Raw genomic sequence first — 24,984 nt, forward strand, 5'->3', positions numbered from 1 at the left:
GTGTTACATTAAACTATGCCGGCGTCCAATCTCACTATATACCGGAATCTACTAATAAATACAATCATCCCTGACCAACGCCTCCCAGTCTCTGGGGAGAATCACCTGTACGGTTTACCTGTCCTGTATAATAACTGCGCCTGAAAACAACGTGTTGGCGGGTGGGATGCTAATCATTAAGATGACCTACTTCTCATTTTCCTTTTCATTTTCAAAAGCCGCGTTAAAAATCCATAAATTAAGGAAATTAACTGATGGAGCCCCTGGCATCTTTGTAAGCTATTTAAATCTTTAAATTTACAACATCTTCTGCATATATCAAGTAATTGAACTAACTGCGGGGATGTAACTTTAATGAGAAAATTTCCCTTTTCTGCTGGAGTTCGTACTCCAAAAACAAAAAAAAAAGCGCCCCAGGAAAAAAAAGTTGTTTATTCCTGCCAAGGGGATAGGAAGAACTGTATGAAGTTTCTTTGTAGCTTTGTGATACGCCGGAACAAAAGGCATATGGAATATTAAATTCATTATACTAATCCCAGCACCCAGTCATTCCAAACAAAAGTGACAACTGGGACGTTGTCTCCTGCTAACCTTAAAACAAAAGCACTTGACCTTTCTGAGAGAGGTGAACGCAGAACGGTTGCACTTGCAAGGTTTTGACACTAGTTGGTGCTGACGATCTAGAAATTTGGGAATGGGATGTTCATAGTTTTATGATGTTACTATTGCTACAAGCTTAAAAAGTGAAAACTGTACATATCAAAGCCACATCCCCAGATGTTAAATGGAGATTAGTGATGTAAGTGACATAGAATGCAACCACTCCTCAATATGAAATCCCTGAAAGCATAGTCTGGCTAGCAGGATGGTTGGAGGCCATGACCCCCCTTAGTCTGTCGTGTTTGCGGTCATTGTAGCGACTACCAAAAAGCCTTAGCTAGCACGGTAATATTACCCCCATCCAAAATCACAATGACTGGCAGCTCAGCTTTAAAGGGACACTAAACCTCAAGTCAATGCCGGTTTGCTAGTAATGTGATCTACTGTTCCTGGTTATCAGCCTTTTTAGGCTCGTGGAGGCTGACTTTGAGGCTTTTCAATGAGATGACAGGACAGACGGTCCAAAAAAATCCCTGCCCCCATGATCACTACTTGACTTCATATGTTTCTAGTTATAAGACCCTCCAGAAAGATTTACAGGGATTTATATGAATGTTAATAGCAGCTCATTTTATAAATTTTACCATTATGAAATGCAGAGTTCTCCTTTAAAAGAGGTTCTGCAGCATCAGATTTCCTTTTAGGATAGTAATATTATTTATTAGGGTGATGAATGCTATAGTGTTGTGGCCGGTGGCACAAATGTCCCCAAACTGACACTTTGACCCTGTGCAAAAGTTTGGGCTTTAATTGAAACTTATTTTTATTTTTTTTGTTATGTCTTGTCAAAAGAACAGAGGCTACAAAGCCTGTCAAAGATGCCGGGGATGGAGGGTGGGGGGATGTGAAGTATCTGCATGGGAGATCTTCATAGCAGACATCTCCAGCTAGCCGTGCTCTATAATTGAAATGGCGCGTTTAGCCAGGGGCTAGTACAGAGGGTGCATTTTGCAATAGCACAAAGCCTGTCTATAGACGTCATTTGCTATTAATGGCCTGGAGGAAGTCTAATGCCAACCATTAGCAGAAGAGAGGCTGAATAAGAGAACTTGGGGAGGGGGGGGGGAGTGCGTGTGGTGGGGGGGAAATTAGCTTAGGGGTGGAAGGGAAAAGGGTAATTTGGGGGGGACTGGAATGTAAATATAGACCTCTTAAAATTAAGCTGAGGGAATGAGGCTAATAAAGTCACATGAGGAAATGGAAGAATGGTTAACGCCCTTGAGGGATTGATGTATCAGATTAAGGGGAGCCTAAAAAAGGTTCAGGTTGCAAAGCGTTAAACGGCCCAAAATGTAAATAAACAAAACTGGATTTTTTGAGGGGTCAATGATGGGGCTATAAATGGGGTGAACGAGACATTTATTTATTTTACTTATATAGCGCCAACATATTCCGCAGTGCTGTACAGAAGCGACCATCACTCACTGTCCCCAGTGGGGCCCACAATCTAAATTCTGTAGGTTTTTGGAGTGTGGGAGGTAACCCCTGCAAACACAGGGAGAACATACAAACTCCATGCAGATGTTGTCCTTGGTCGGATTCGTACCCAGGACCCCAGTGCTGACCATGGAGCCACCCTGCTGCATGAATATATCATAGGGTTAATCCGGACAAATGTTTCAATATGTATTCGTTATTATGTTCATCTTTAAATGTACACAGTCAGATATTTTGCTACTATCTCAAGTTTCCTACATAAAATTGCTTTCAATGACCTTTTAATGCGCCAAATTATCCTATCGGCCTCATTTTTGGTACTTTGATGGCAAGCTTAAAAGGTGACTATAGCGCTAAAGACTCTTGTTACCCAAACGATAATTGGCCCCACTTCGATAACATGTATAATTAATATGTATACAATCTGATCCAACCGACTAAAATCATTTAAACCGTTTAGAAAACGTATCGGCCGAGTTTTAATATTTCCCCAGTCGCTATCTTGTAACCTATGCGTCAAAGTCGTGAGTATTGAATGTAGAAGCGATGAAGCCATTACTATACTGGGTGTGAATTTTACGGCAGATGACCATCAAGAGTGCGCAAAATTGTTTGCATCATTCCAAGGAATTGTGATGGCGCACCGATAATATAGTAACGTTTATTTATTGCGTTTACGGTCGGCTTTAGGTTAAAGGCAAAAAGAAAGAGCAAGACAGCACAACCCCCCTCCCCCCAAACATTAAGTTTTGCAGCAAGTTCTAGTGTAGCTGTAGCAATTGTAACACACAAAGTCAAAGGATGTGAGAAACGTGCCCTGTGTTACTTATTTGGGAACTGAAAATTTATGCCTCGCTGAAAGTGCCCGGGGAAAAATTACATCAGACGAAATGACAATGATTAAAATCAGCTTTTTCTCTCCCTCTCTCTGCCTGTGCCTTGTCTGCTGCTGCTGAAGCTGAAGCCCTGGCAGGAGCCCGGTGATCTCTGCACACACACACACCGTTATCCCACAGCTGGCACCGGAGGGGGGCACCTCTCAGAGAAGGCAGGAAGGGGGGGCAGAGCTGGGCCACTTCATTGGAGCTGATCCTTGCCCTGGAGGCGTTTGGAAGCCCAGAGCTAGGAGTGTGCAGCGCAATCTCTCTCCTCCTCTCCATTCTCCTGCAGCTCAGGCTCCTTCCTCTCTAGTCTCCAGGCTGCACAAGGGGTTTGAGGGGATTGTGGAACCAGAGACCAGGGGGTGCCCAGGAGAGACAGAGGGGGCACTGTTCCGGGGACTAGACAAGGCACACAGGGAAGAAGAGGAGGAGGAGGAAAAGATCTGGCCGGGATCAAGGTAAGAGAGGAGGAAGGGCTTGCTGAAAAAAGTGACTTGGAAGCGAAGGGGCACAGGAGCACCCCGATTCCTGCTGCAGGCTCCCCAGCAACATGCGCGGGGTCTCTAAACCTCGCAGGATGGATGTGGGGTATATCGCTAATACTATAATGCATTGTACTTGTATGTTGGGGAGGTGGAGGTGGTATGGCAGGAGATTAAGGGGAGGGGGAGACCCCTAATCATAGCTGGGTGTCATGTGGGGGTATCCTGGTGTCTTGTGTATGCATTGATCCTGCATTGGGTATAGCAGTCAGTCTGTGTGTGTGATGCCTGCAGTAAGTACTATCCGCTTTCATGTATTGTATTATATTTTATGTATTGTTTTCAATTGTATTGGAGGTTGGGGGGTGCTGGTGGCTTTATTTGAGGCATGGGATTTTCTGGTGGTGTCGATGTTTAGGACAGTAGGGGTAAGAATATGGATAAGTGCTTTGACTGGTCCAGGTTTTTCTGTTGTGAAACACAAGGGGGACAAGTGGAGCTGAGAGTTTTCATCCACTTCCTCCTGTCCAAAAGTTTCCTGCAAAGACTTGTGTCATTGGGTCCCCTGCTGTTTGGTTGATCTCAAGGGCTGAAGTGGTTACTTGGATAGTTATAATGTGTGGATAGATAGATAGATAGATAGATAGATAGATAGATAGATAGATAGATAGATAGATAGATAGATAGATAGATAGATAGATAGATAGATAGATAGATAGATAGATAGAATTGTTTTATATATGCAATTTATTATGTACACAGATGTAAAAATGTTGCATCTATCAGAAGAATATAACACAATGTATTACATATTTCAAAATTGTTTTAATTGTAACCAAAATAATCTATTGACTTTTAAACTTTGGTGATAATGACTAGTGACATTTAGCATGTCTGAGAAAATTTCGAGATTTCAAAAGGTTGAAAGCATTTATCTTCCAGCCACATACAGACCAACCGTCACTATGGTTGTGTATTATTGACTACATCTAGGGAATTATGACAATTTTTAAGACGATGTCATACATTTTTGTATTTCAAAAACATAAAAATTGCATATTTATCTTCCCCTCTTACATACCCTGGGAAAGTTGTCTTAGGACAACCGCTCACAAAACTTATTAAACATCTTCAGGTCACCATTACCATTTCTCCTGTGGACAGAGAAACCTCCTATGTGGCAGTGTAAGGGTCAATCCCAACACTTCTCCAATAGATGGGACAATTTTCCATTGGTCCACAAAAAACAGATTGTCACTACAGACGGTAGGATTGGCAGAATTGCACTTGCATCTCTGGCTGGCCTTACGATTTCCAAAAAGTAGGGGTGTGGCATCACCCCTGACCCTTCAAACTTTGCGCTACTCATGTAGTGAGAAACCCTCTTAAGGCAATGTAGAGGTTAAACCCATTCATGCTCCCGCTTTCATTATTCAAAAATATTTTGCAATCATGTTAATAATATTTAGCAACTGTGAACTTGATGTTGCCACATTTATCTCTCTCTGCCTGGTCTTACTACTAGGTTTGTGCAATCCACAGTTATTCATAGATTCTGGGGGTATTTCAGAAACCCTTCACCCCCAGCCAGTCCCTTTGTATGGTTTCCACAGACTGTAGAAGTATGAGTTACCAGGGTCCTGCAGCCGTGTACAGAGGTGGGAACAAACTTCATACGCCCAGTAATACTTCTTAGACTTTTGAAGTGGGATCTAAATGCATCATCCATTTGTGTGGAGTAAATGAGGAGTATTCCTGTAGGCTTTTGTGCTATGAAGACAACACCCTGGACTATTCTCTCTATTTCGCTCTTCTTTCAACATTCCTTGCTGTAGGGCTTTTGCCCCAGGCACGAAGCCTTGAATGGAGCGCTCTCTCCCTCCGACAAAAAAAAATAAAAAAAAATTGCCTTCTGTTTACCTTTTATGGTTAAAATAACAGCTTAAGCAAAGAGGCAACTTCATGGAGAAACGATTTCTTGAAATCTTCTCAAGCTGCAGCGACATAGCAAGTTTAATCACCCCTAGAGAGCGAAACAACTGTGTGCACAATGGGACACAGAGTCATTTTGTGTGTAAATGAGCGTGCTATGGCTTCACTTTACATGGGCAAATAGCTTTTACAAGCAACATTTGTGCAGCTACTTCCACAAAGACAGGGGGAAGATAATCTGGCTTTTCATAAAACTCAATGTGCTGGAGGAGGGAAAAACAAGACCCAGAAATAAAAAAACATCATTATTTGAAGACCTGGTATTGGTTTTGCCCCCAGCGAGTTCAGCCGTCACCCAATTTGTGCATAAGACCACCCTCCTTTTTATACAATTAAGGCTGCTGGTTCCTAATGCAATTGTGTTTAACCCACTCTAAGCCAGGGAGGTGGGGGCCCTTGACTCCCGGGGGCAAGTAAGCAAGCATCTGTGTTTGACTCAATGACATGTTATTATAGGTGGGAGATTCTTTTGGTCAGTCCTGGCATATCCCCCCCTAGGATGAGCATCAGTTAGGACGGTCCACTCAAAGGCACAACTACCTGCACACAGTCACTCTAGGCAGAAACACTGGCACTGCCAACAATCCCCTTTTTCTTTCCCCAAATGGTCTACAAGATGCATGGGATGCCCAATTTCGCAATGTCTTCTGGAAGAGGAAGAGGAAAAGTGGGTAACATGATCTTTTTAATTTAGATTTATTTTAGTTATTGTTTAATCATTTGTAATATTACAACATTCAAGGGGGGGAGTGTCGATACTTTTGCTCATTAATTCTCTATTTAACCATGTAAGTCTCTTGCATGTTGCACCCAAATTTTAGAGGTGAATAGTAAGGCCCTATAGCAGTGCAGCCTACAGGTGGAGTAGCAGATGACCCATTAGTTGTACATGGCCTTATCCATTTCTAATCTAGATTGGTGAATTATTTAGGTAAATGACCTTTCCAGAGTAATGAGCAACATGTGATATAGTATGGAGTCTCTTTAGTATAACGTGCACTGTGGCAGTCAGTTTATCTATCAATCATTTGAAATATTCATGATTGATGGATTGTATGAATTCATGGATTGATTTAGAACGTCTGATTGTACTTTTAATGGGTCACAACAGGTCAAAATGATATAAATGGAAGGTGGAGGTGGCCCTGACCAGAAGAGCAATCTAAAATATCAACGTTGTATCAATATATTGCTCATATATGTGGGATATCAGATTCTGCAAAGCAGATTATGTCATTTGGTATCGTCATGATGTGTAATCTGAGATTTTACATAGGACTGCAGGCTAACCTACAGAATAACTTTAACATTTGGAAGCTGCATTGTTTGTCAGTTAAACTCAGCTCTGCTACATCAGTATGTATGCACTTCTCGATAAACTATATATTTTCAGTGAATAAATGACTGCGTAACTATAACACTGTATCTCATCTCACATTACATAGCGAGTGTGTATCCACTGGGTAATAATGTGACACACAAAAGCCCTGCGGCTGCTGCTATTGTGTCTGGACTTTGAGTATTTTATTTCACACTGTAGTCCATATTGATCTTATTACACACTACTGCCAATTATTGTGTGTAAAATATAAGTGACTAGGAAACACATCATATCACATACCATTTGAAATATTCATTTGTATTTAGCAGGACACAGCACACTAAACTACATAGTTGTATGTACCGTGACCTTACAACTTTAACAGGAAAGTGCAGATGTAGCAGAGCTGATTTTCTCAATATACGCACTTACTTCTATATCACAAGGTATTATTCCACAAGGGACTGTAGAGAGACCTAGTACATTATCCTAACAAAGTTCCCAAAAGCAACAATGAAATAACATATTCAGCTCTGCTACAACTGTATTTGAAATGTTTAAGGATAACAAAAATAACACTACAACTGATGAGAGAGATGTTGGATGGTGATGCCACTTACTGGCCTCTTTAATATATGTCCTCACCCCTCCCTGTGTATATAGGAAACACCTGTAACAGGTACAGCACTGAAACGCTTCTCGGAACCTACATACTAGGGGTCATGTATTAAAAAATAGGTGCAGCTAATATTTTGGAGTAAGAGGGGGCATAAAATGAAAAACGTGCGCTATAACTATATAACATTTTGCCAGTCTAAACTTGCCAAACAGTTTTCTGCACGTTGCCGTTGTACAAAATGGTGCAGAAGTGTGTCTCATTCACGAAGCTCGTGCAACATTTTCTATCCCAAAATTCCTTTGGCAAACTATCAGTAGATCAGATCTGTCGTCCCATGTAAAAGATGCGCTATTTCATTTATTTGGTGATTTTACATTATTATACACAAAGTTACTATAGATGGAAATGTCCACACACCTGTCCTACCTGCTGCAACATTTCTGTCATTGCTTTTCATGTTACTGCTGCTCATTGTGTCTTGTACCCCAATGAATGAGTGTGTATGGGTAGGTGTCAATGTATAGTACTTGTTTCAAGTTCACGTAGTCTATTCGCCATTTCTGCAAATATGGCGCAATTGCAATAAAATGTGCAGCTGCCAAAACAAGAATTTTTAATAAAATTGTTCCCCATTTTTTGTTAGCGGTGTGAAGATTTAAAGTGGGCTCAATGAGGCTCCAAGTTGATAAGACTGTACAATGAATGTAATAAGATGCTTTTGAGAGTTTATACAGATGTAGTAGAGCCCTATTGAATGTATATGCAGATGTAGCAGAGGCCAGTTTAGCAGTCAATTAGTATATCCATCTGTCAATCCATTTATTTATTATTGACAGAGTGTGCACATTTTCATTGATCACCTCTTAATTTAAATAGCAATTTCTTATTGTAATTTTAGGAGGTCACAATAGGTCAAAAATATATGAAAGGAAGTTTAAAGGTGTCCCTAACCAGAGAAGCTTTCACTCAAGCTAGTATTGTTAGCGCAATCTAAAATATCAATGCTGTATAAATATATTGATCATGTGTCATATACCCTCAAGTATAGTAGAGCTGAGTTTGTCATATGGTACAGCTTATCCTGATATCACGATGTGTTATCTGAGGTTTTCCATAGGATCACAGTTAAACCTACTGTGTTTTACTCATTGTGCGTAAAAGAAACAGTTAATTGACAAATTCAGCTATGCTTCATCTATATACTGTAACTGGTAACACCCTATCTCTCCAAGGGTTAACCTTTTCATACTATATACAGGTCACGGATAACTTTAGTGTCTTGTACTTTAAATCAAGCAGCTGGTAACAATTTACATTTTTATGCATACATCAAAGGACTGGAGTCTTGGGTTTTCTTAGTATTAACCTCTGCCAATTGGCGCTGGCAGGTAGATTCATCAAACATTCTCAATACTTTCCTCCAACTTTTCTCCTCCAAATTGTAATGTCGTACTTAGCTTGGCGTTGTTTTCATGTTGTGCCCAGGTACAGTAGGTAAAGGCTGCGAGATGTTACAGTAGGTGAATGGATATGAAATGTACCCCGGTGTATAAAATAAATGCCTCGGGTACCAAGGAAGTCACTAATTTAGAGGTGTCTTGTTATTGAGACGCACTTGCAAAAAACCCCTGAATCTCAATTCACAAATTGGTTCTTCGTTTGTCAGGGGATATTTCACATCTAACACATAAGCCCACGACCTCTAATTAGAATTTTGCAGTTTGTTTTGTGCCCCTTGAGGCTGACACCTTGGAAAGGAAGAAGAAGAAGAAGAAGGAGAAAAAAAAAAAAAAACGTTCCTGATTTCTTATTGCTAATAAGCATATTCCACCTACCCTCTGGTATTTAAAAAAACGATGCAAATACGTTTAATTGCGTCCGTGGTTGTAATTTGTAAGCTAGATGTATGATCAGGAGGATGCAGGAATGATCTGATTAGATCTGTGATCACATCAATAACATAATAGTGATTGTACTGAAGGAGGACTTTTTTTTTTGCCTTTGCTATCAAGGAGGAAAGCAGCATGTCCCGTCTGTCTCTCACCCGCTCACCGGTCTCTCCTTTGGCTTCTCAAGGAATACCTCTACCAGCTCAGCTCACCAAATCCAATGCACCTGTGCATATCGACGTAGGGGGACACATGTACACGAGCAGCCTGGCCACCCTGACCAAGTATCCAGACTCAAGGTAAGGGCAGATCTCTTCATTTGCATGTTTAAATTAATGATAATATTCCATTGTGCCAAGATCAGACTGTTCTCTTAGTATCACTCTTTGTCCTCCTTTAACTCCCAGACAGTGGAATATGTCATCTACTTGCTCTATATCCATTGACTCCCCCAAAGGATTTTAAAGCACCATTAGAGAGTTTGGGGGGTTGGATATCTTTACATCAAGAAGAAAAAATGATGTTTGTTTCTGTAGTCTTTAGGAATTCTTTATATATGATATACTGATGTAGCAAAGCCGATGTGATATCTGTGCTTTTACATGGACATTTATGCACAAACCATGTCTAAAACTCAGCTCTGCTGCCTCCATATCATAGACCTATTCTGCAGCACCTTGTACTCACAACGGACGGACGCTGATCATGCTGGGCCTCACATACTGGACTCGCATCAGTCCCTGTTTGGCTCACCGGCCCATTTTCGCAAGCTACCACACACAGTCAGGTGATGAGGCCATTTGACTTCATAATAAATTATAATTTTCTTTTACAGAATTCTCTCCATTCGTACAAATTTGAAGCGATGCAAATAATCTACGATTTTTCTTCGTTAAATTTCAGTCTTAAATTTCAGTGAAAATTATTAATATTTTCCAGGCATTTAAACAGATTTAAAGAGACTTTTGAGCAAAATATATATGTAAAATGAATGGTACGAAGACGGCTTTGTTATGTGAATCATTTTGCAGCGTTAACGTGGGGCACAGAAATCAATTCCATTGGCTAATTATGACTTCCACTGTATAGGAAATAGAAGTTAAGCGAGTTAAAGGGCCACTACACCTAAAGTCAGCAGCTTAAAAAAAGCCTGTAATGTCAATCACACCTCTGTATGTAAATGCTTCTGGAAGTTCTCGCATACGAGAGATGAAGAAATGTTCATAGAAGCAGGGAATTTTCTGCACTTATGATTCATGCCATTGAAGAACACTACAGCCAACATATCCATTGCCTAAAATAACATGTAGTGTCCCCTGCTGGGGAACCCATAGTAGTAGGTCCCTGGCCAGTCTCCAAAACTTTTAACCCGCAAGTCATGCCTAACACCCCCCCCCCCTCCTCCTGAATCACATCTGTATGACCGTACACAGGCTTTTTTCATTAGCTCTTTGCTTCCAATTAGTTTTCTAATTAGCAGCATTTCAGATTATGGCAGTGGAGACAGGAGGGTGACTTTGCTGTGTTTTCCGGTTATGTCTGACACGCCTGTACACAAACTTATTAAGATACGGCCCGGCCAGGTTACTCACTGGTTGTAATTGGGTTCTTTGAATAACATTCCTTCTAGTTAAACTGTAACCATTTTTTTCCATTAAGCAAGGTCAGACTTAGACGCTGGTTTTTTTTTTTTGTTTTACCTTGGGATCCCGAAAAACAACAAAAATAATATAGAGGAAAATCCGCAGCAGCCCTGGAGGAGATCGCAGTTCAGTGTATGCAGCATACTTTCTGCATGGTAATTAGGAACATAACTTCATTGCCAGATGTTTGGCGAGACTTGCAGACATTACAACCCCTTTCACTGAGTTGTGAGAATTGCGCTGTCCGCGCTATGGCGTGCCTCTTGATTTGCAACTATATGAAAGCTTTATAGTAGTAGTGTCCAACCTGTGGCCGTCTAGTTGTCGCAAAACTACAACTCCCTCCCCAATAGCCTGCGGCGGTCAGGCCTTGCTGGGGGTTGTAGTTAGACAGGGCAACAAGCCAGAGCCAGGGCTGCTCCCAACTTTGGCTACTAGAGGGGAACGCCAAGCATGGGACCCACCTCTATGACATCCATAGGACATATTGAAAGAGGTTGTCATCCTGAAACAGTCCCTTTAAATGCTCCTATAAAGGCTAAAATTGGAATGAGGTGAAGCTGTCGAATATACATCCGATCCTGATTCTACCTCTGATCCAAGATTAGGATGATTGCAGGAGTCTATGTTAGGGCTTGTCCACGCGTAGCGGAATTGCTGCGTGTTTTCCGTCCGGAATTGCGGATGGAAAATACGCAGCAGAATACAGTAGTAGCTAAGCGGGTGAGATTTAACAAATCTCATCCACACGCTGCGTAAAGTTTCGGAACAAAAATTCACCTGCGGTGCGTATATTTTGTACTGCAGCATGTCAATTCCTGCTGCGGAAAGTGGACCGAATTGCTGCGTTTTTCACAGATGTCACCATCTCCCAGCATTGAGAAAAACGCAACAAATTCCGCACCATTTTCTGCAGTAAAACCCGCAGGAAATTATGCATTAATTTCTGCTAGTTTCTGCGGAATCGCTGTAGAAATTTTCTGCAGCAATTCCGTTATATGTGGACAACCCCTTACACTCCTTTACTTCATGCCCAGACACTCTGACGCAGATTGTATTGAATTGGCTCTTACCAATACAGCTCCCGTAAAGGTTGCCACACAGCTTTCCCGGATCCCTGAAAGGTAGTGTGTATCACTACATGACTATGTAGATTTTCCGCTGAGTGGGAAATGGCTTAGAAGAAGCAAGAACTTCAAGAACTTTTATTTAGTGTTTCTTGCTCTTTCAATGTCGTCACCCTGACACTGCTTTTCATGTAGCTCCAGTCAATCTGTGATGATGACGGTTACGCAAGCGTCTCTATATGTTTACAAATCACTGCTGACTGCGCCGAGCCGGGTAACAATTGTACTCTCGTTAGGGAGAGGCAGAAACCAGTTTCCTAAGTCAATTGATGATCCGGTCCTAATTACAGGTACTGTGTTCATAACTTTGACCTGCAATTAAAGGGATAGCGCGTTCTAACCTCCCTACTGGGTTGGTTCAATGACACGTGTTTCTATTTCAGGGGAGTGTTTACTTAAAAGCTAAATGTTAATAATACATGAGCATCAGTACGGGGAAGTAGGAGGACATTTTTAACATTTATTTTGCAAAACAAACAAATCTGCCTCCTTATTCATTATTTAGGAGCAAAGGACATGTGTCTGTATAACTAGTAAGGTTTTTCAATATGGAGTCTGGAAACGCTGAGTGCAATCCCTGTAGGAGATGTGATGGCAGCCATATTGGTTGTCACCCAGTTTTTCCTAAGGTGTAACTAAGGAACAGCTGAATAGCATGTGCAGCAACTTGACAGAGAAGCAGGACTCAAGTAATAGAAATTTCTTAGTTTTGTTTTAAGGGATCACTTTTTTTTTTTTTTTAAAGGGCTATTCCTACTTCAGACATTTCTGGCATATCTGCAGAATTTACCATGAATCTCTGATAGGACTCCCACCTATAGTGAAAACTGGGGACCCATCACTCCCTTTGGCCACCAGGGGAGAGATGGGTCCAGCAGTGGCTGCATATTGGAGGAGATAAGGTGAAGAAATGACCACGCATGTGAGTGGCTCTCTCCATTGATGTCTATGAGAGTCCGTAGACCTACCTCCACCTCCGGGACCCTAAACTATCAGACATTTGTGGTCTAATGCCATAAAATGTCCGAAGTAGGTATACCACTTTAACTTTCCTGAATACAAATCAAATAAAGGGCCAACGTGTTAGTGGCCCTTTAAAATAGTCATCCTTTATCCTTTTTTTCCCAGAATAGGTGTAATATATCTTTTATATAAACCTTAGCACTGTTTTATGAAACTTTGCAACCACCGACATCCTCCAGCCTTTAAAATCTTGTCTTCTGCACAAAGTCCTTCAGGCATTCCTGATACTAAGAGGTAATTATTCCTCCCCCGGACTCTCTTGCTTGCTTCCTTGTTGAGTTAAATATTAATTTTAGGAAGATATATATTAGAAAAAGTATGAAAAATTAGATTGCTGCTGCACTTCTCAGGTCTGATGACCCAGTCAGTGTATTTATGTGAGGGGAAAAAGGCAAAGGCCTTGAGAAATTTGTGAAAGCTCCAACCTTCTCTGCTCAACATCGCCTTCTGTATTTTGCTTCAAGCAAAAACCCTTAAGGGGGTTGTTCCAGAATTGAGAATTATAAGGATCGCTGGGGTCCCGAACCCCTACTCTTGCAGTGAGAAGGAGGTTGAACGTAGCATTGATCGACCATGTGCCCATCGCTCTATTCAATGTCTATGGGACTGATGAAAACAGCCGAGCAGTTTTCCTAGCTGTTTCTGTCATTCCCATATACTTGAAATAAAAGTAAAACCGGCGCTTTATTCAATGTCCTCCTTACTGCAATTAAGCAGTAAGGAAAAACAGCATGTTTGGGACCCCATTTTCACGATCGCTGAGGATCCCAGCGATCAAACAATTATCACCTATCCTGTGATTCTGGGAATACCCCTTTAATAGTGTTCAACAGATAACCACAGCGGAAAACCAAGGAGAGCATTGCAGGATTACTGAGTATTTGCAGGAATGGCGCCTTCTTTTTAGGGCATCAATAACGGAAGTTAGTTTGTGCATCTGCAACCACTAATTGTATTTATCCCCTATGGACCAAGGGTCCCATTACACGGCCTGATCAGGGCCATGTAAACAAGCGCCGATCAACGAGACATCTCTTTAATCAGCGCTCGTTTGCTCCGTTCACAATGAGCAATGCTTGGTTATGTGTGGGGATGAGCGATCGTTCCTATGATTGTTCATCCCATATATTTTCATTATTTCGGCAGCACATCTACCTGATTACACAGGGAGATTTGCTGCGGACAACGATAATATTTAATGCTGCATTAACGATATGATTAGCCGACAAAGGAGCGCTTCCTCGTTCATCTATGGCAGTGATCAGAAATTAGTGTTCATATGAAGGCTCGTTTGCCCAATAATTGGCCCATCTAAACATTAGGCTTATCATATAGGTCAAGGATAGGCCAAGCTTTATATCCTTTAGGAGCCTGGAGCCAATTTTAATTTCTTAGTGGCCAGACAATAGAACTTTTTCAGACATCAACAGAAAACAAATCCAAAAGCTTGATGGCTACTTGGCTCCTGGGATTTGTCCAGCTGTGATTTAGGCCTCATGCACATTGAGTCCCTACAGTTCTGTACTATGGAGCTGTAGTCACTCCGTATGGCGCCTCCATATGGCACCGCATTCTCCTGCTTCTTGGGGAGAATACCTTCGTAATACGACATACAATAAAACATGCCACAAATTTTGAGATATCAAAGGCGCACAGAGGTACAGTATGGGTCTATAGATTTCTATGGGTTCCGTATTGAATCAGATCTGTAATACGGCCATGTGCATGAGTAAGTCCTATTAGATAGTTCAGCTTAAAAAGTACATCAACAATATAAAAAATTAAGCAACTTAGTCTTCAAATAGTCTTCATTAAAAATCTACTGTTTTGTAGCCTTAGCACTTAAGAAGACCTATGTGTTTCCAAGGTTACAGACTACGAACAAACCCTGTGTAGTCACACCATGTCATTCCTAATTTCAGTCTGCTTTCCTTATCACCATTAGTAAAAGTTTAGGAGGAGAACCCATTAAACTTTATTTATTGTATGTCAGAATTCAGCCTCAGAATTGGGCGGTTGTATAGGTAGGCATATCCACAGTGCAGCCTATAGGGGCACAAGACATTCATAGAGGTTAGATTAATATGGACTATCATATTCCAGACATAGGAAATTCTTAGCTGATTATCATTAAACCCTGTTCAAATTTCTGACCGTAGATTGGAAGCCATACACACAGTATTCTCACAAATTCTAAAATTGTTGATCTAACTGTGGATATGGAGCCTGTTTCACATTTGGAAATGTGATAGGTGACATTGCCATCTAATCACACAGACTGTATAGATTATGGTGTAGGATGGGTAGGTGCAGGGTGACATCCTCATTACCATGTTCACATATCAGGATGTCATAGAGTTGGCCTGTCCCTGTGAATCTCATACTGAATGTTCAGAGATGAATACTTTATACTCTGCTCACTGGGTCTATAGAAAACACGGGCAGCAGATTGCCCAAGGCCCGATGAGATTCAGAGCCAGAGGCTATTGACCTAGTGTTACAGCTGTAACATGTGTATCATGTGTAGAGAAAATCTGCACACGAGAGGGGGGAGGGGAGGGAGACCTCTCTACAGTGCTAAAATTATCATCAGAAATCAGGGGCTTCACTGCTTAATACTCAAATGAGTGACGTGAAAGATGCAACTCCTGCTGCTCTGTGCCTTACAACTCAATACGATTACTATGAAGTAATGACTGACCGGGAGATTGATAGAGGACCTGGAAATGTGACCATTAAGGGTCATTATATATTTTATAACCTGTATTACCTGTATACAAATGTCTCACATTACATTTTTCTGTCTGTAAACCTTTTGTATCTGCTCTGCATTTATCACATTTGAAAGGGCAATTCCACTCTTCAATAATATCACAAGACTATAACTACAATAATACTGCCCTATGTACAAGAATATAACTACTACAAAGCTGCCCCCTATGTACAAGAATATAACTACTATAATACTGCCCCCTATGTACAAGAATATAAGTACTATAATACTGCCCCCCTATATACAAGAATATAACTACTATAATACTGCCCCCTTAATACAAGAATATAACTACTATAATACTGCCCCTATATACAAGAATATAACTACTATAATACTGCCCCGTATGTACAAGAATATAACTACTATAATACTGCCCCCTACGTAAAAGAATATGACTACTATAATACTGCCCCCTTAATACAAGAATATAACTACTATAATACTGCCCCCTATATACAAGAATATAACTATTATAATACTGCTCCTACGTACAAGAATATAACTACTATAATACTGCCCCTATATACAAGAATATAACTACTATAATACTGCCTCCTATATACAAGAATATAACTACTATAATACTGCCCCTATATACAAGAATATAACTATTATAATACTGCCCCTATATACAAGAATATAACTAGTATAATACTGCCCTATGTACAAGAATATAACTACTACAAAGCTGCCCCCTATGTACAAGAATATAACTACTATAATACTGCCCCCTATGTACAAGAATATAAGTACTATAATACTGCCCCCCTATATACAAGAATATAACTACTATAATACTGCCCCCTTAATACAAGAATATAACTACTATAATACTGCCCCTATATACAAGAATATAACTACTATAATACTGCCCCGTATGTGTAACGGCAGGGGGTAGGGAGACGGACAAGTGAGCCCTAATCTACCCGCCACTCTGTCCCTGCCTACTTGCAACGACCCGCCCTAGGCGACGGGGTACAACTGGGCGGCGGTCCCTGCGCTAAGTAAGTGCACGACAAACACGACAAACATACAAGGAACACAAGCAAGGAAAAGGGGCCGTTGCCCACGGCAACACCGTGAGCAACCAGAGTGGTGAACGAGCCGAGTCAAGCCAGGAGTGTGCGAGGTACAAAACGAAAAGCAGAAGAGTAGTCGGTAAGCCAGGGTCGGTATGGAGCAGGATCAAAAATAGCAGGAGCTGTAGCTGGGCCAGGAACCACAAGGAAGGAAACAAAAGCAATAACAAGCACCGAGGGACAGGAAGTGCAGGCTTAAATAGACCGAGGGCGGGAGCTAGCTGAGTCTGGCCAGGTTACGATAGGCTCTCCCACTCCTAAGCCTGCCAGCCTGAATGGTGGAAGCAGGAGTCAGTCTCAGGGATGTATTCTCAGGTGCTGACTGATTAGTTCTGGGAGTTAACCCCGCAGTGCCTGGCAGATCCTTTACAGTATGTACAAGAATATAACTACTATAATACTGCCCCCTACGTAAAAGAATATGACTACTATAATACTGCCCCCTTAATACAAGAATATAACTACTATAATACTGCCCCCTATATACAAGAATATAACTATTATAATACTGCTCCTACGTACAAGAATATAACTACTATAATACTGCCCCTATATACAAGAATATAACTACTATAATACTGCCTCCTATATACAAGAATATAACTACTATAATACTGCCCCTATATACAAGAATATAACTATTATAATACTGCCCCTATATACAAGAATATAACTAGTATAATACTGCCCCTATGTACAAGAATATAACTACTATAACACTGTCCCCTATGTACAAGAATATAACTACTATAATACTGCCCCTATATACAAGAATATAACTACTATAATACTGCTCCTATATACAAGAATATAACTACTATAATACTGCTCCTATATACAAGAATATAACTACTATAATACTGCACCTATATACAAGAATATAACTACTATAATACTGCCTCCTATATACAAGAATATAACTACTATAATACTGCCTCCTATGTACAAGAATATAACTACTATAATACTGCTCCCTACATACAAGAATATAACTACTATAATACTGCTCCTATATACAAGAATATAACTACTATAATACTGTCCCCTATATACAAGAATATAACTCCTATAATACTGCCCTCTATATACAAGAATATAACTACTATAATATTGCCTCCTATATACAAGAATATAACTACTATAATAATGCCTCCTATATACAAGAATATAACTACTATAATATTGCCTCCTATATACAAGAATATAACTACTATAATAATGCCTCCTATATACAAGAATATAACTACTATATTATTGCCTCCTATATACAAGAATATAACTACTATAATACTGCCCTCTATATACAAGAATATAACTGCTATAATACTGCCCCCTATATACAAGAATATAACTACTATAATACTGCTTCTATATACAAGAATATAACTGCTATAATACTGCTCCTATATACAAGAATATAACTACTATAATACTGCCCCCTATATAGAAGAATATATCTTCTATAATACTGCCACCTATGTACAAGAAAAAAATACTAAAACACTGCCCCGTATATACAAGAATAATATTTTAAAGGCCATGACCACACCGCCATGACAATGTGCTGATTAACTGTTATATATCTATGGAAGTTGCTGATGAGTTTTCGTTTCTCCTACACAGTGGCCTTTGAAATCAATGGGTGATATGGTTCCTCGTGAGGGAGAGATGTTCTTTGTTGCAGCTATCTGCTTCTCTGGATAATAGAGGAGCTGCCAAGTGCGGAAGCCCCTCTATTACATTCATATGCCCTAAAAACCAAATGTAAAGGGGCTGTCTTATGCAGACAACCCTTTACGGCTTTGTGCACATCACATTTTTGACCGACATTGAAAGGCCATGTACACCTTTGGAAGAAATGTTATTTTTTTATTAAATCAATCAATCTGTTATGTGTTTTTAAGCAATTTTCAAATTGATTTATTAAAAATTGTTTTACTTTTTATTATACAGCTTATATGTATACTGTATACATAGAAGCTGTAACGTTCTCTCAGCCGATTCGGTCAGTTCAGTTATGAAGTCAAAGACACGCAAGACCCACTCTCAGCCGAGCTGTAAGTTCAGCTGAATTGATGAATTCGGCTGAGAGAGAACGATACAGCTTCTGTGCATACAGGATACAAAGAAGCTGTATCTAAAAAAAAGTTAAAAAAATGAATACATTTATACAAAAGTCAATTTGAAAATTGCTTAATAACACATTGATTTAATAATAATAATTTTTTTTAAAAAAAATTCCTTCCATGAGGTGTACATAGCGTTTAAAGCGGTTTTCCCATCAGGGACATTTATGGCATATCCACAGGATATGCCATAAATCTTAGATAGATGCGAGTCCCACCTCTGGGACCCGCACCTATCTTTAGAACGGGGCCCCCTAAACCCCAGTCTACCTCTCTGTGCTCCGGCTGACTCGAGTGATTCCCAACCATGAAGAAGTAAACAACGTAGCTCGCTGAGCTACGCTGTTTCCGTAAGTCCTTTAGAACTGAATGGTAGTTACAGAAATAGCGTAAGCTCACCAAGCCATGCGTTTTTCTTCTTCATGGTTGGAAATCACACAAGTCAGCCGGAGCACAGAGATGTAGGACGAGGTTTAGGGGACACCGTTAGAGAGATAGGTGCGGGTCCCAGAGGTGGGACCCGCATCTATCTGACATTTATGACATATCCTGTGGATATGCCAGAAATGTCCCTAATGGGAAAACCCCTTTAACGTATACGCTGGGAAAAGCACCTGACATATACATTAAACGTAGACTGTGACAGATGCCTTAATAGTGGCATCCATCACCATACAGTATATATCAAACGTATAAGTCATGAACGCTCATGACACTTTTCATGACAAATACGTTAAACCTATACCATTATCATTATGGGTGATGGATTCCAATTTTAGGAATCCGTTTAATACATACATTGCCCATAGATTATAATGATATCCGCTTAACATATATGTAATGAAAAGATATTGAAAAGCCCATGGCGCATGTGTTAAAATTATACCTGTGAGGTACGACATACTGTGGCGTACGCAACCCATAGACTCCTAAGTTAAGAAAAAGTATACCACGCGGTATACTTTTTTCTGCGGGATCTTTCGGGATGGAAAAGTGTGGTCTACTACACTATTCCATCCTTCCCCAAAAAAAGTTTACTGTCAAATACCAGCCCAACAGAGGGCAAAAGTCTTTTTGCCTCCATTGGACTAATGGAGCCCTATGGACACGTTTAGAGTGTACCTCAGGAGATTACCCAACATACATGCTAAACGTAGGGCCAAAACATAATGTGTACAGAGCCTAAGGACCTTATGTTTACCTGTCTTGTCTGTTTTATGCTCTGTAAAATCATGTTTACAAACAAGAGATGTTGCTAAATTAGCTTCCATTATTAGGATTTGTCCACATTTGCGTTGAAGCCTCCATCACAGATTCCGTCACATGATACAAAGAAAAGAACGCTTCATGCAGCTTTATTTTTCCGTTAAAAAGACAGACACCTCAGCAAAATTGTGCGAAAGATCCAGCCAGCACAGCGTTGTTTATAAACGGTAGCCGCAACGCTGATGTGAACAAAGCCTAAGTAAAAAACAAACCGTAAGGTTACAAAGGTACATCTCCTGTACCATTAGAGGTTTGTAAATATTGTTGAAAAGAAAAAAAAATCAAAATAAAGACAATTTTCCAATTTAAAATAAATTAGATAAAGAAAATGAGTGAAATCTGAGTGGCCATTGTATCAAAATGTATTTCTTTTTCTTTGCTCTTCAGAATAAGTCGTTTGTTTAATGGTACAGAACCCATCGTCCTGGACAGTTTAAAACAGCATTACTTCATCGACCGGGATGGGGAAATTTTCCGCTATATCTTAAGTTTTCTACGAACCTCAAAGTTGCTGCTTCCTGAAGATTTTAAGGTAGGATGCAGATGAAAATTCTATCTTTATAAAAATTTGAAATAACACATTTATAGGTCTCTATGTGTTATCTGTCTTTATATGTCTCTATGTGAATTTCCTGACAAAATACCTATGATGTGTCAAACAGATGTTTATTATCAGATAAGTGGGGATCCGGCAAATGGAATCAAAGGTATAGTGGCCGAGCAGACACTCTTTTGTATTGATGATCGCCTTATAAGTTAGTTAGCTCATTAAATTTTGCAATGCACTGGCCAGCTATAGGTTTATCCAAAGCCATCCTCATACATTAGATGCCTGTTAGTGGATCCCACGGTTTCTGTTGGATTTAGCCAATGATTGAATGTGTATAGGGAATGGCTGAAAGACACTGCTTGGGAGTAATTAACACTCCTGTCTGCTCCCGGGGGGTAGTTAATATGGCCATATTGAAATTTTAATGCCCTATTGCCGTAACACCCCTTTCTTTTGCAAGTGTCTGCTATCTGGCCCTCTTCTCCCATCTGCACAGTAGTTAGCACTGCTGAGATGACAGGAGTGATAACTGCTGGCCGCTACCTAGTGATCGGTTTTACCTTCTGAATCTTCAGAGTGGTTATTTATGGTCCTGTAAACATTTTTTATTCTGCAGGTTTGTCTAGCACGGCAATTGTGGTTACTGGTTGACAAGTGAGAACTGGGTGATATGGTGGCTGGGAAGTGCCTGAGGTCAAGCAGCCTAGAGGGCCATGGGTTCCACACCAGATGGCCGGCAGAGAGTTGGATTCCTGTATGAAGATGATTGGTTAAAAAACTAACATTATGTGACATCACTGTGTTGGTGGTGCCCAGGGCAGTTTCAGCTTGCCCCTATCGGTTGTGCAGTGATTCTTATGCCATCTGTCTAGATGTGACTATATAAATGTTGTACTTTATTTGAGCAGGGGGGGCCATGGTTAATTTCAGGGCGAGATACATCACTTTCTCTTCCCAGGTGTATTATATCCCATAGAAATGTGTATTATACATACTTCAAAATCTCAGTGTATGCTTTACATGGCATTCATCTCTTTTCCTTGTATCTGAATAGATTATAAATTAAAAAGAACAGAAGAGGGAGACAAATTTACTGCTTCTTTATTTTAGGCTCTGTTAACATTATCTTTGGGCCAGACATATCAAAAGTTACTATAGGTTTTGAAGAGTCGTACGTCTTCATATACGTTTTTAGAAGGTACTCATGAGCAGCCCGCTACATTACTTGGCACCGCAAAAAAACTTGTATGATATTATACAGTTAAAAGGGAAAAAAAAAAAGTATACCTCAGCTGTACAGCCAGCTGGTTTGACACACATAGAGCATGTTTACCAAGATCGCCATGGGCCTTTCAAGAGAAATGTGTGAGGGACCCTATTGCTCTCATGTTCAATGCATATGAACAATATTTGCAACTGTGGTTGCAGATATGTTGCATCCTATGCCCCTTTAAGAATCAGAATCCAGACAGCTACGTTGACAATACACAGAGCGGTAGCCGCGCAAGGCCAAAACCACGCCCACATGTGGTGGCGAACGGCCACACAATTTTTCTGATAACACCACAGTTTTATCCTAGAAAATTATGTGGCCATTTCCTACTCGGGGTGCTGTGGTTTCGGCTGTGTGTGGCTGCCACTCCGTGTCTTCTCTTTCTTAAAAACATCAGAACTCGGTTGGGATCTAAGAGAATTTGTCAAATATTTGTCCTGTCTTAGTAAGGACTGGGCTACTTGTGACATGGGCAGAGTCTTGATGTGAGGAAGGGCATGGAGATGAATAGCAGTATAGAGAATGATAGTAAAAGAAGCACAGAGTGTTTCAGGAGGGGAGGTCATCATCCTGTGGGATACAATGGAACCCCCCGTGCTGCAGGTCCATCTGTTGAAGGGCAGCAGCTGCAGGAGAAATAAAAACAACCACTGCATGCACACTTCCGTCGGCCGTTGTACAGCCCTAATGACTGTTCCGTAAAACACGGACCGCACACAGATGGCTTCCGTGTGCAGTCCGTTGTTTCACGGACCAAATCAATGAAAAGGTCGAGATTGTTCCGTCAAAAACGGACAGGAGTAGGACCTGTCCTATTTTTGACGGAACGGCCACACGGTTCCGTTAAAACAACAGAAGTGTGCATGCCCCATTGAAATGTATCTGTCAGGGTGCTATCAGTTAAAACAACGAATAGCACCTGAAGTGGGCATGAGGCCTTAGTAGAAGGGTGTTGGGTAATTGTATACAGAAGATAAATATAGTATTTGTGTTTTTCGAATTAGCAAACACTTTGGAGAGTGTAAAACACATGCAGTTTTCTTCTCTCCCTTATCCTGAGCCGCGTCTTATGTTAAAGAAATCATTACAACGGGCTGCTGAATATTTATCAGTTTTCACCTTTGTTTAATCAAATAGAAGAAAGTGCCGTTGGGTTAAATCGTGTTTCGTTTCACCCCGGCAGTTGTGAAAGTTGTTAAAAGTTTTGGAATATTTAGTGTTGAACAATTTGAGATCCCTGTTCATTTCTGCCAAGCTTACATGAAGCCACCATTGTGTGGGAGGTGAAACTAGAGGAGAGGGCCGTCTGTACGACTTGTGGTGCTTAGGGAAGGGGTGTGAAATTGCAGTATATATGTGAAGTGTTGTACTTGAACCTCTCAGGCTTTAGAGAGTCGGGATCATTGTATAAATTTCATTTGCATTTTCTAATCTTTGTGCATAGATAGATAGGATACGAGAGAGATAGATGCAAGAGAGATAGATACGAGACAGATACATACGAGACGGATACATACGAGACGGATACATACGAGACGGATACATACGAGACAGATACATACGAGACAGATAGATCGATCGATCGATCGATCGATCGATAGATAGATAGATAGATATGAGATAGATAGATAGATAGATAGATCGATAGAATCCAGCAGCACAGGCTTAAAGGGGGTGCAAGCCTTAGGGAACTGACCACTGTCCCTCTAGACAAAAAGCAGTAAATAGACAGCACTCACAAAGGCTTATAGTGAAAAGAGAGGGTGCTTTATTGACCCCAAAAGTGCGACATTTCGGCTCACACAACCTGAGCCTTTCTCAAGCAGTTTTTAGTGCTTGAGAAAAGCTCAGGTTGTGTGATAGATAGATGATTGATTTTGTTTTTCATGGAGAATCCGCAATCATTTATGTAAATCCTTTTAATGGCAACAGTATTTTGGTTGAAGGGGTTTGCAGGTACATTTATATTGATGGCCTATCCACAGGATAGGGCATCAATATCAGATCAGTGCGGGTCTGACTGCCGGTACCCGCACCGATAAGCTGACTGAACGGGCAGCAGCGATGGATGTGGCTGCGTCTTCTTTATAGTTTACCAGAAACAACGTCGTACACATCAGTAGCGGCTGTGCCTGGGATTGCAGTTTTCTGTAGCCCGGTCCCATTCAAGTAGCGGATGTGTACCGTGCTGTACCTGGTAAACTATGAAGAGGCCGCAGCGTTCGTCATTGCAGCCCCTTTAGTCAGCTGATTGGTGGAGGTGCTGGGAGTCAGACCCCCAAAAATCGGATATTGATGCTCTATCCTAAATATAGACCATCAATATAAAAGTCCCGGAAAACCCCTTTAATTCCGATATCTTTATTATAGGGAATTTATTTTTATGCAGTTTTCTAATAAAAAATTCCACCATATATCTACACATTTTTCACATTATAAATCCATATCTTATATATATTCACATGCATTGTGGTATCTTTGGTGAAAATTTTGGGTTCTGTAACATGTGAACCTAGCCAGTGGTGACTAGAGATATGTAAAACAATTTGCCGAATTCGCCAGTCTATTAAATACAATGGGAGATTCGATTTACCAATGTATCCTAATGACCAGAAAATCGGTAATACTCTAAACAAAAGTTTTCATTACCTAGAGCCCACGCACAAACGTATTACAAATCTGTATGGTATGGATCGGTTATGACCCATACTGCACCACCATGTGCCTTTGATTTTATAAGGAGGCACACAGATTTTTTTTTTCTCAGTGGCATATGCCATGGGATGCCGAATTACAGAGGTATTCTCCAACCTGCTTCTAAGGAAGAGTATGGTGCCTCA

At 40.6% G+C, this 24,984-nt stretch overlaps 1 protein-coding gene and 1 long non-coding RNA gene across 13 annotated transcripts in view; one reads left to right on the forward strand and one right to left on the reverse strand.

Annotated features, from left to right (window-relative positions):
• The window catches only part of LOC142661160 (BTB/POZ domain-containing protein kctd15), a 372,733-nt gene that overhangs the window by 337,303 nt on the left and 10,446 nt on the right, over window positions 1-24,984 (forward strand). For 2 of the 5 annotated variants that reach the window (XM_075838456.1, XM_075838461.1), the window contains 2 exons: window positions 9,405-9,580; window positions 20,709-20,853. In XM_075838456.1, the coding sequence (XP_075694571.1) occupies window positions 9,405-9,580; window positions 20,709-20,853 (321 nt within the window). Of the gene's footprint in view, window positions 1-3,006; window positions 3,437-3,482; window positions 3,567-6,039; window positions 6,120-9,404; window positions 9,581-20,708; window positions 20,854-24,984 lie in introns of those variants that run through there. The other 3 variants (XM_075838458.1, XM_075838459.1, XM_075838457.1) reach the window with 3 other exon arrangements.
• The window catches only part of LOC142661161 (uncharacterized), a 354,813-nt gene that overhangs the window by 135,765 nt on the left and 194,064 nt on the right, over window positions 1-24,984 (reverse strand). The window lies entirely within an intron of this gene.

The sequence above is a fragment of the Rhinoderma darwinii genome, chromosome 9 (assembly GCF_050947455.1).
Source record: "Rhinoderma darwinii isolate aRhiDar2 chromosome 9, aRhiDar2.hap1, whole genome shotgun sequence".
Taxonomy (NCBI): Eukaryota; Metazoa; Chordata; class Amphibia; order Anura; family Rhinodermatidae; genus Rhinoderma; species Rhinoderma darwinii.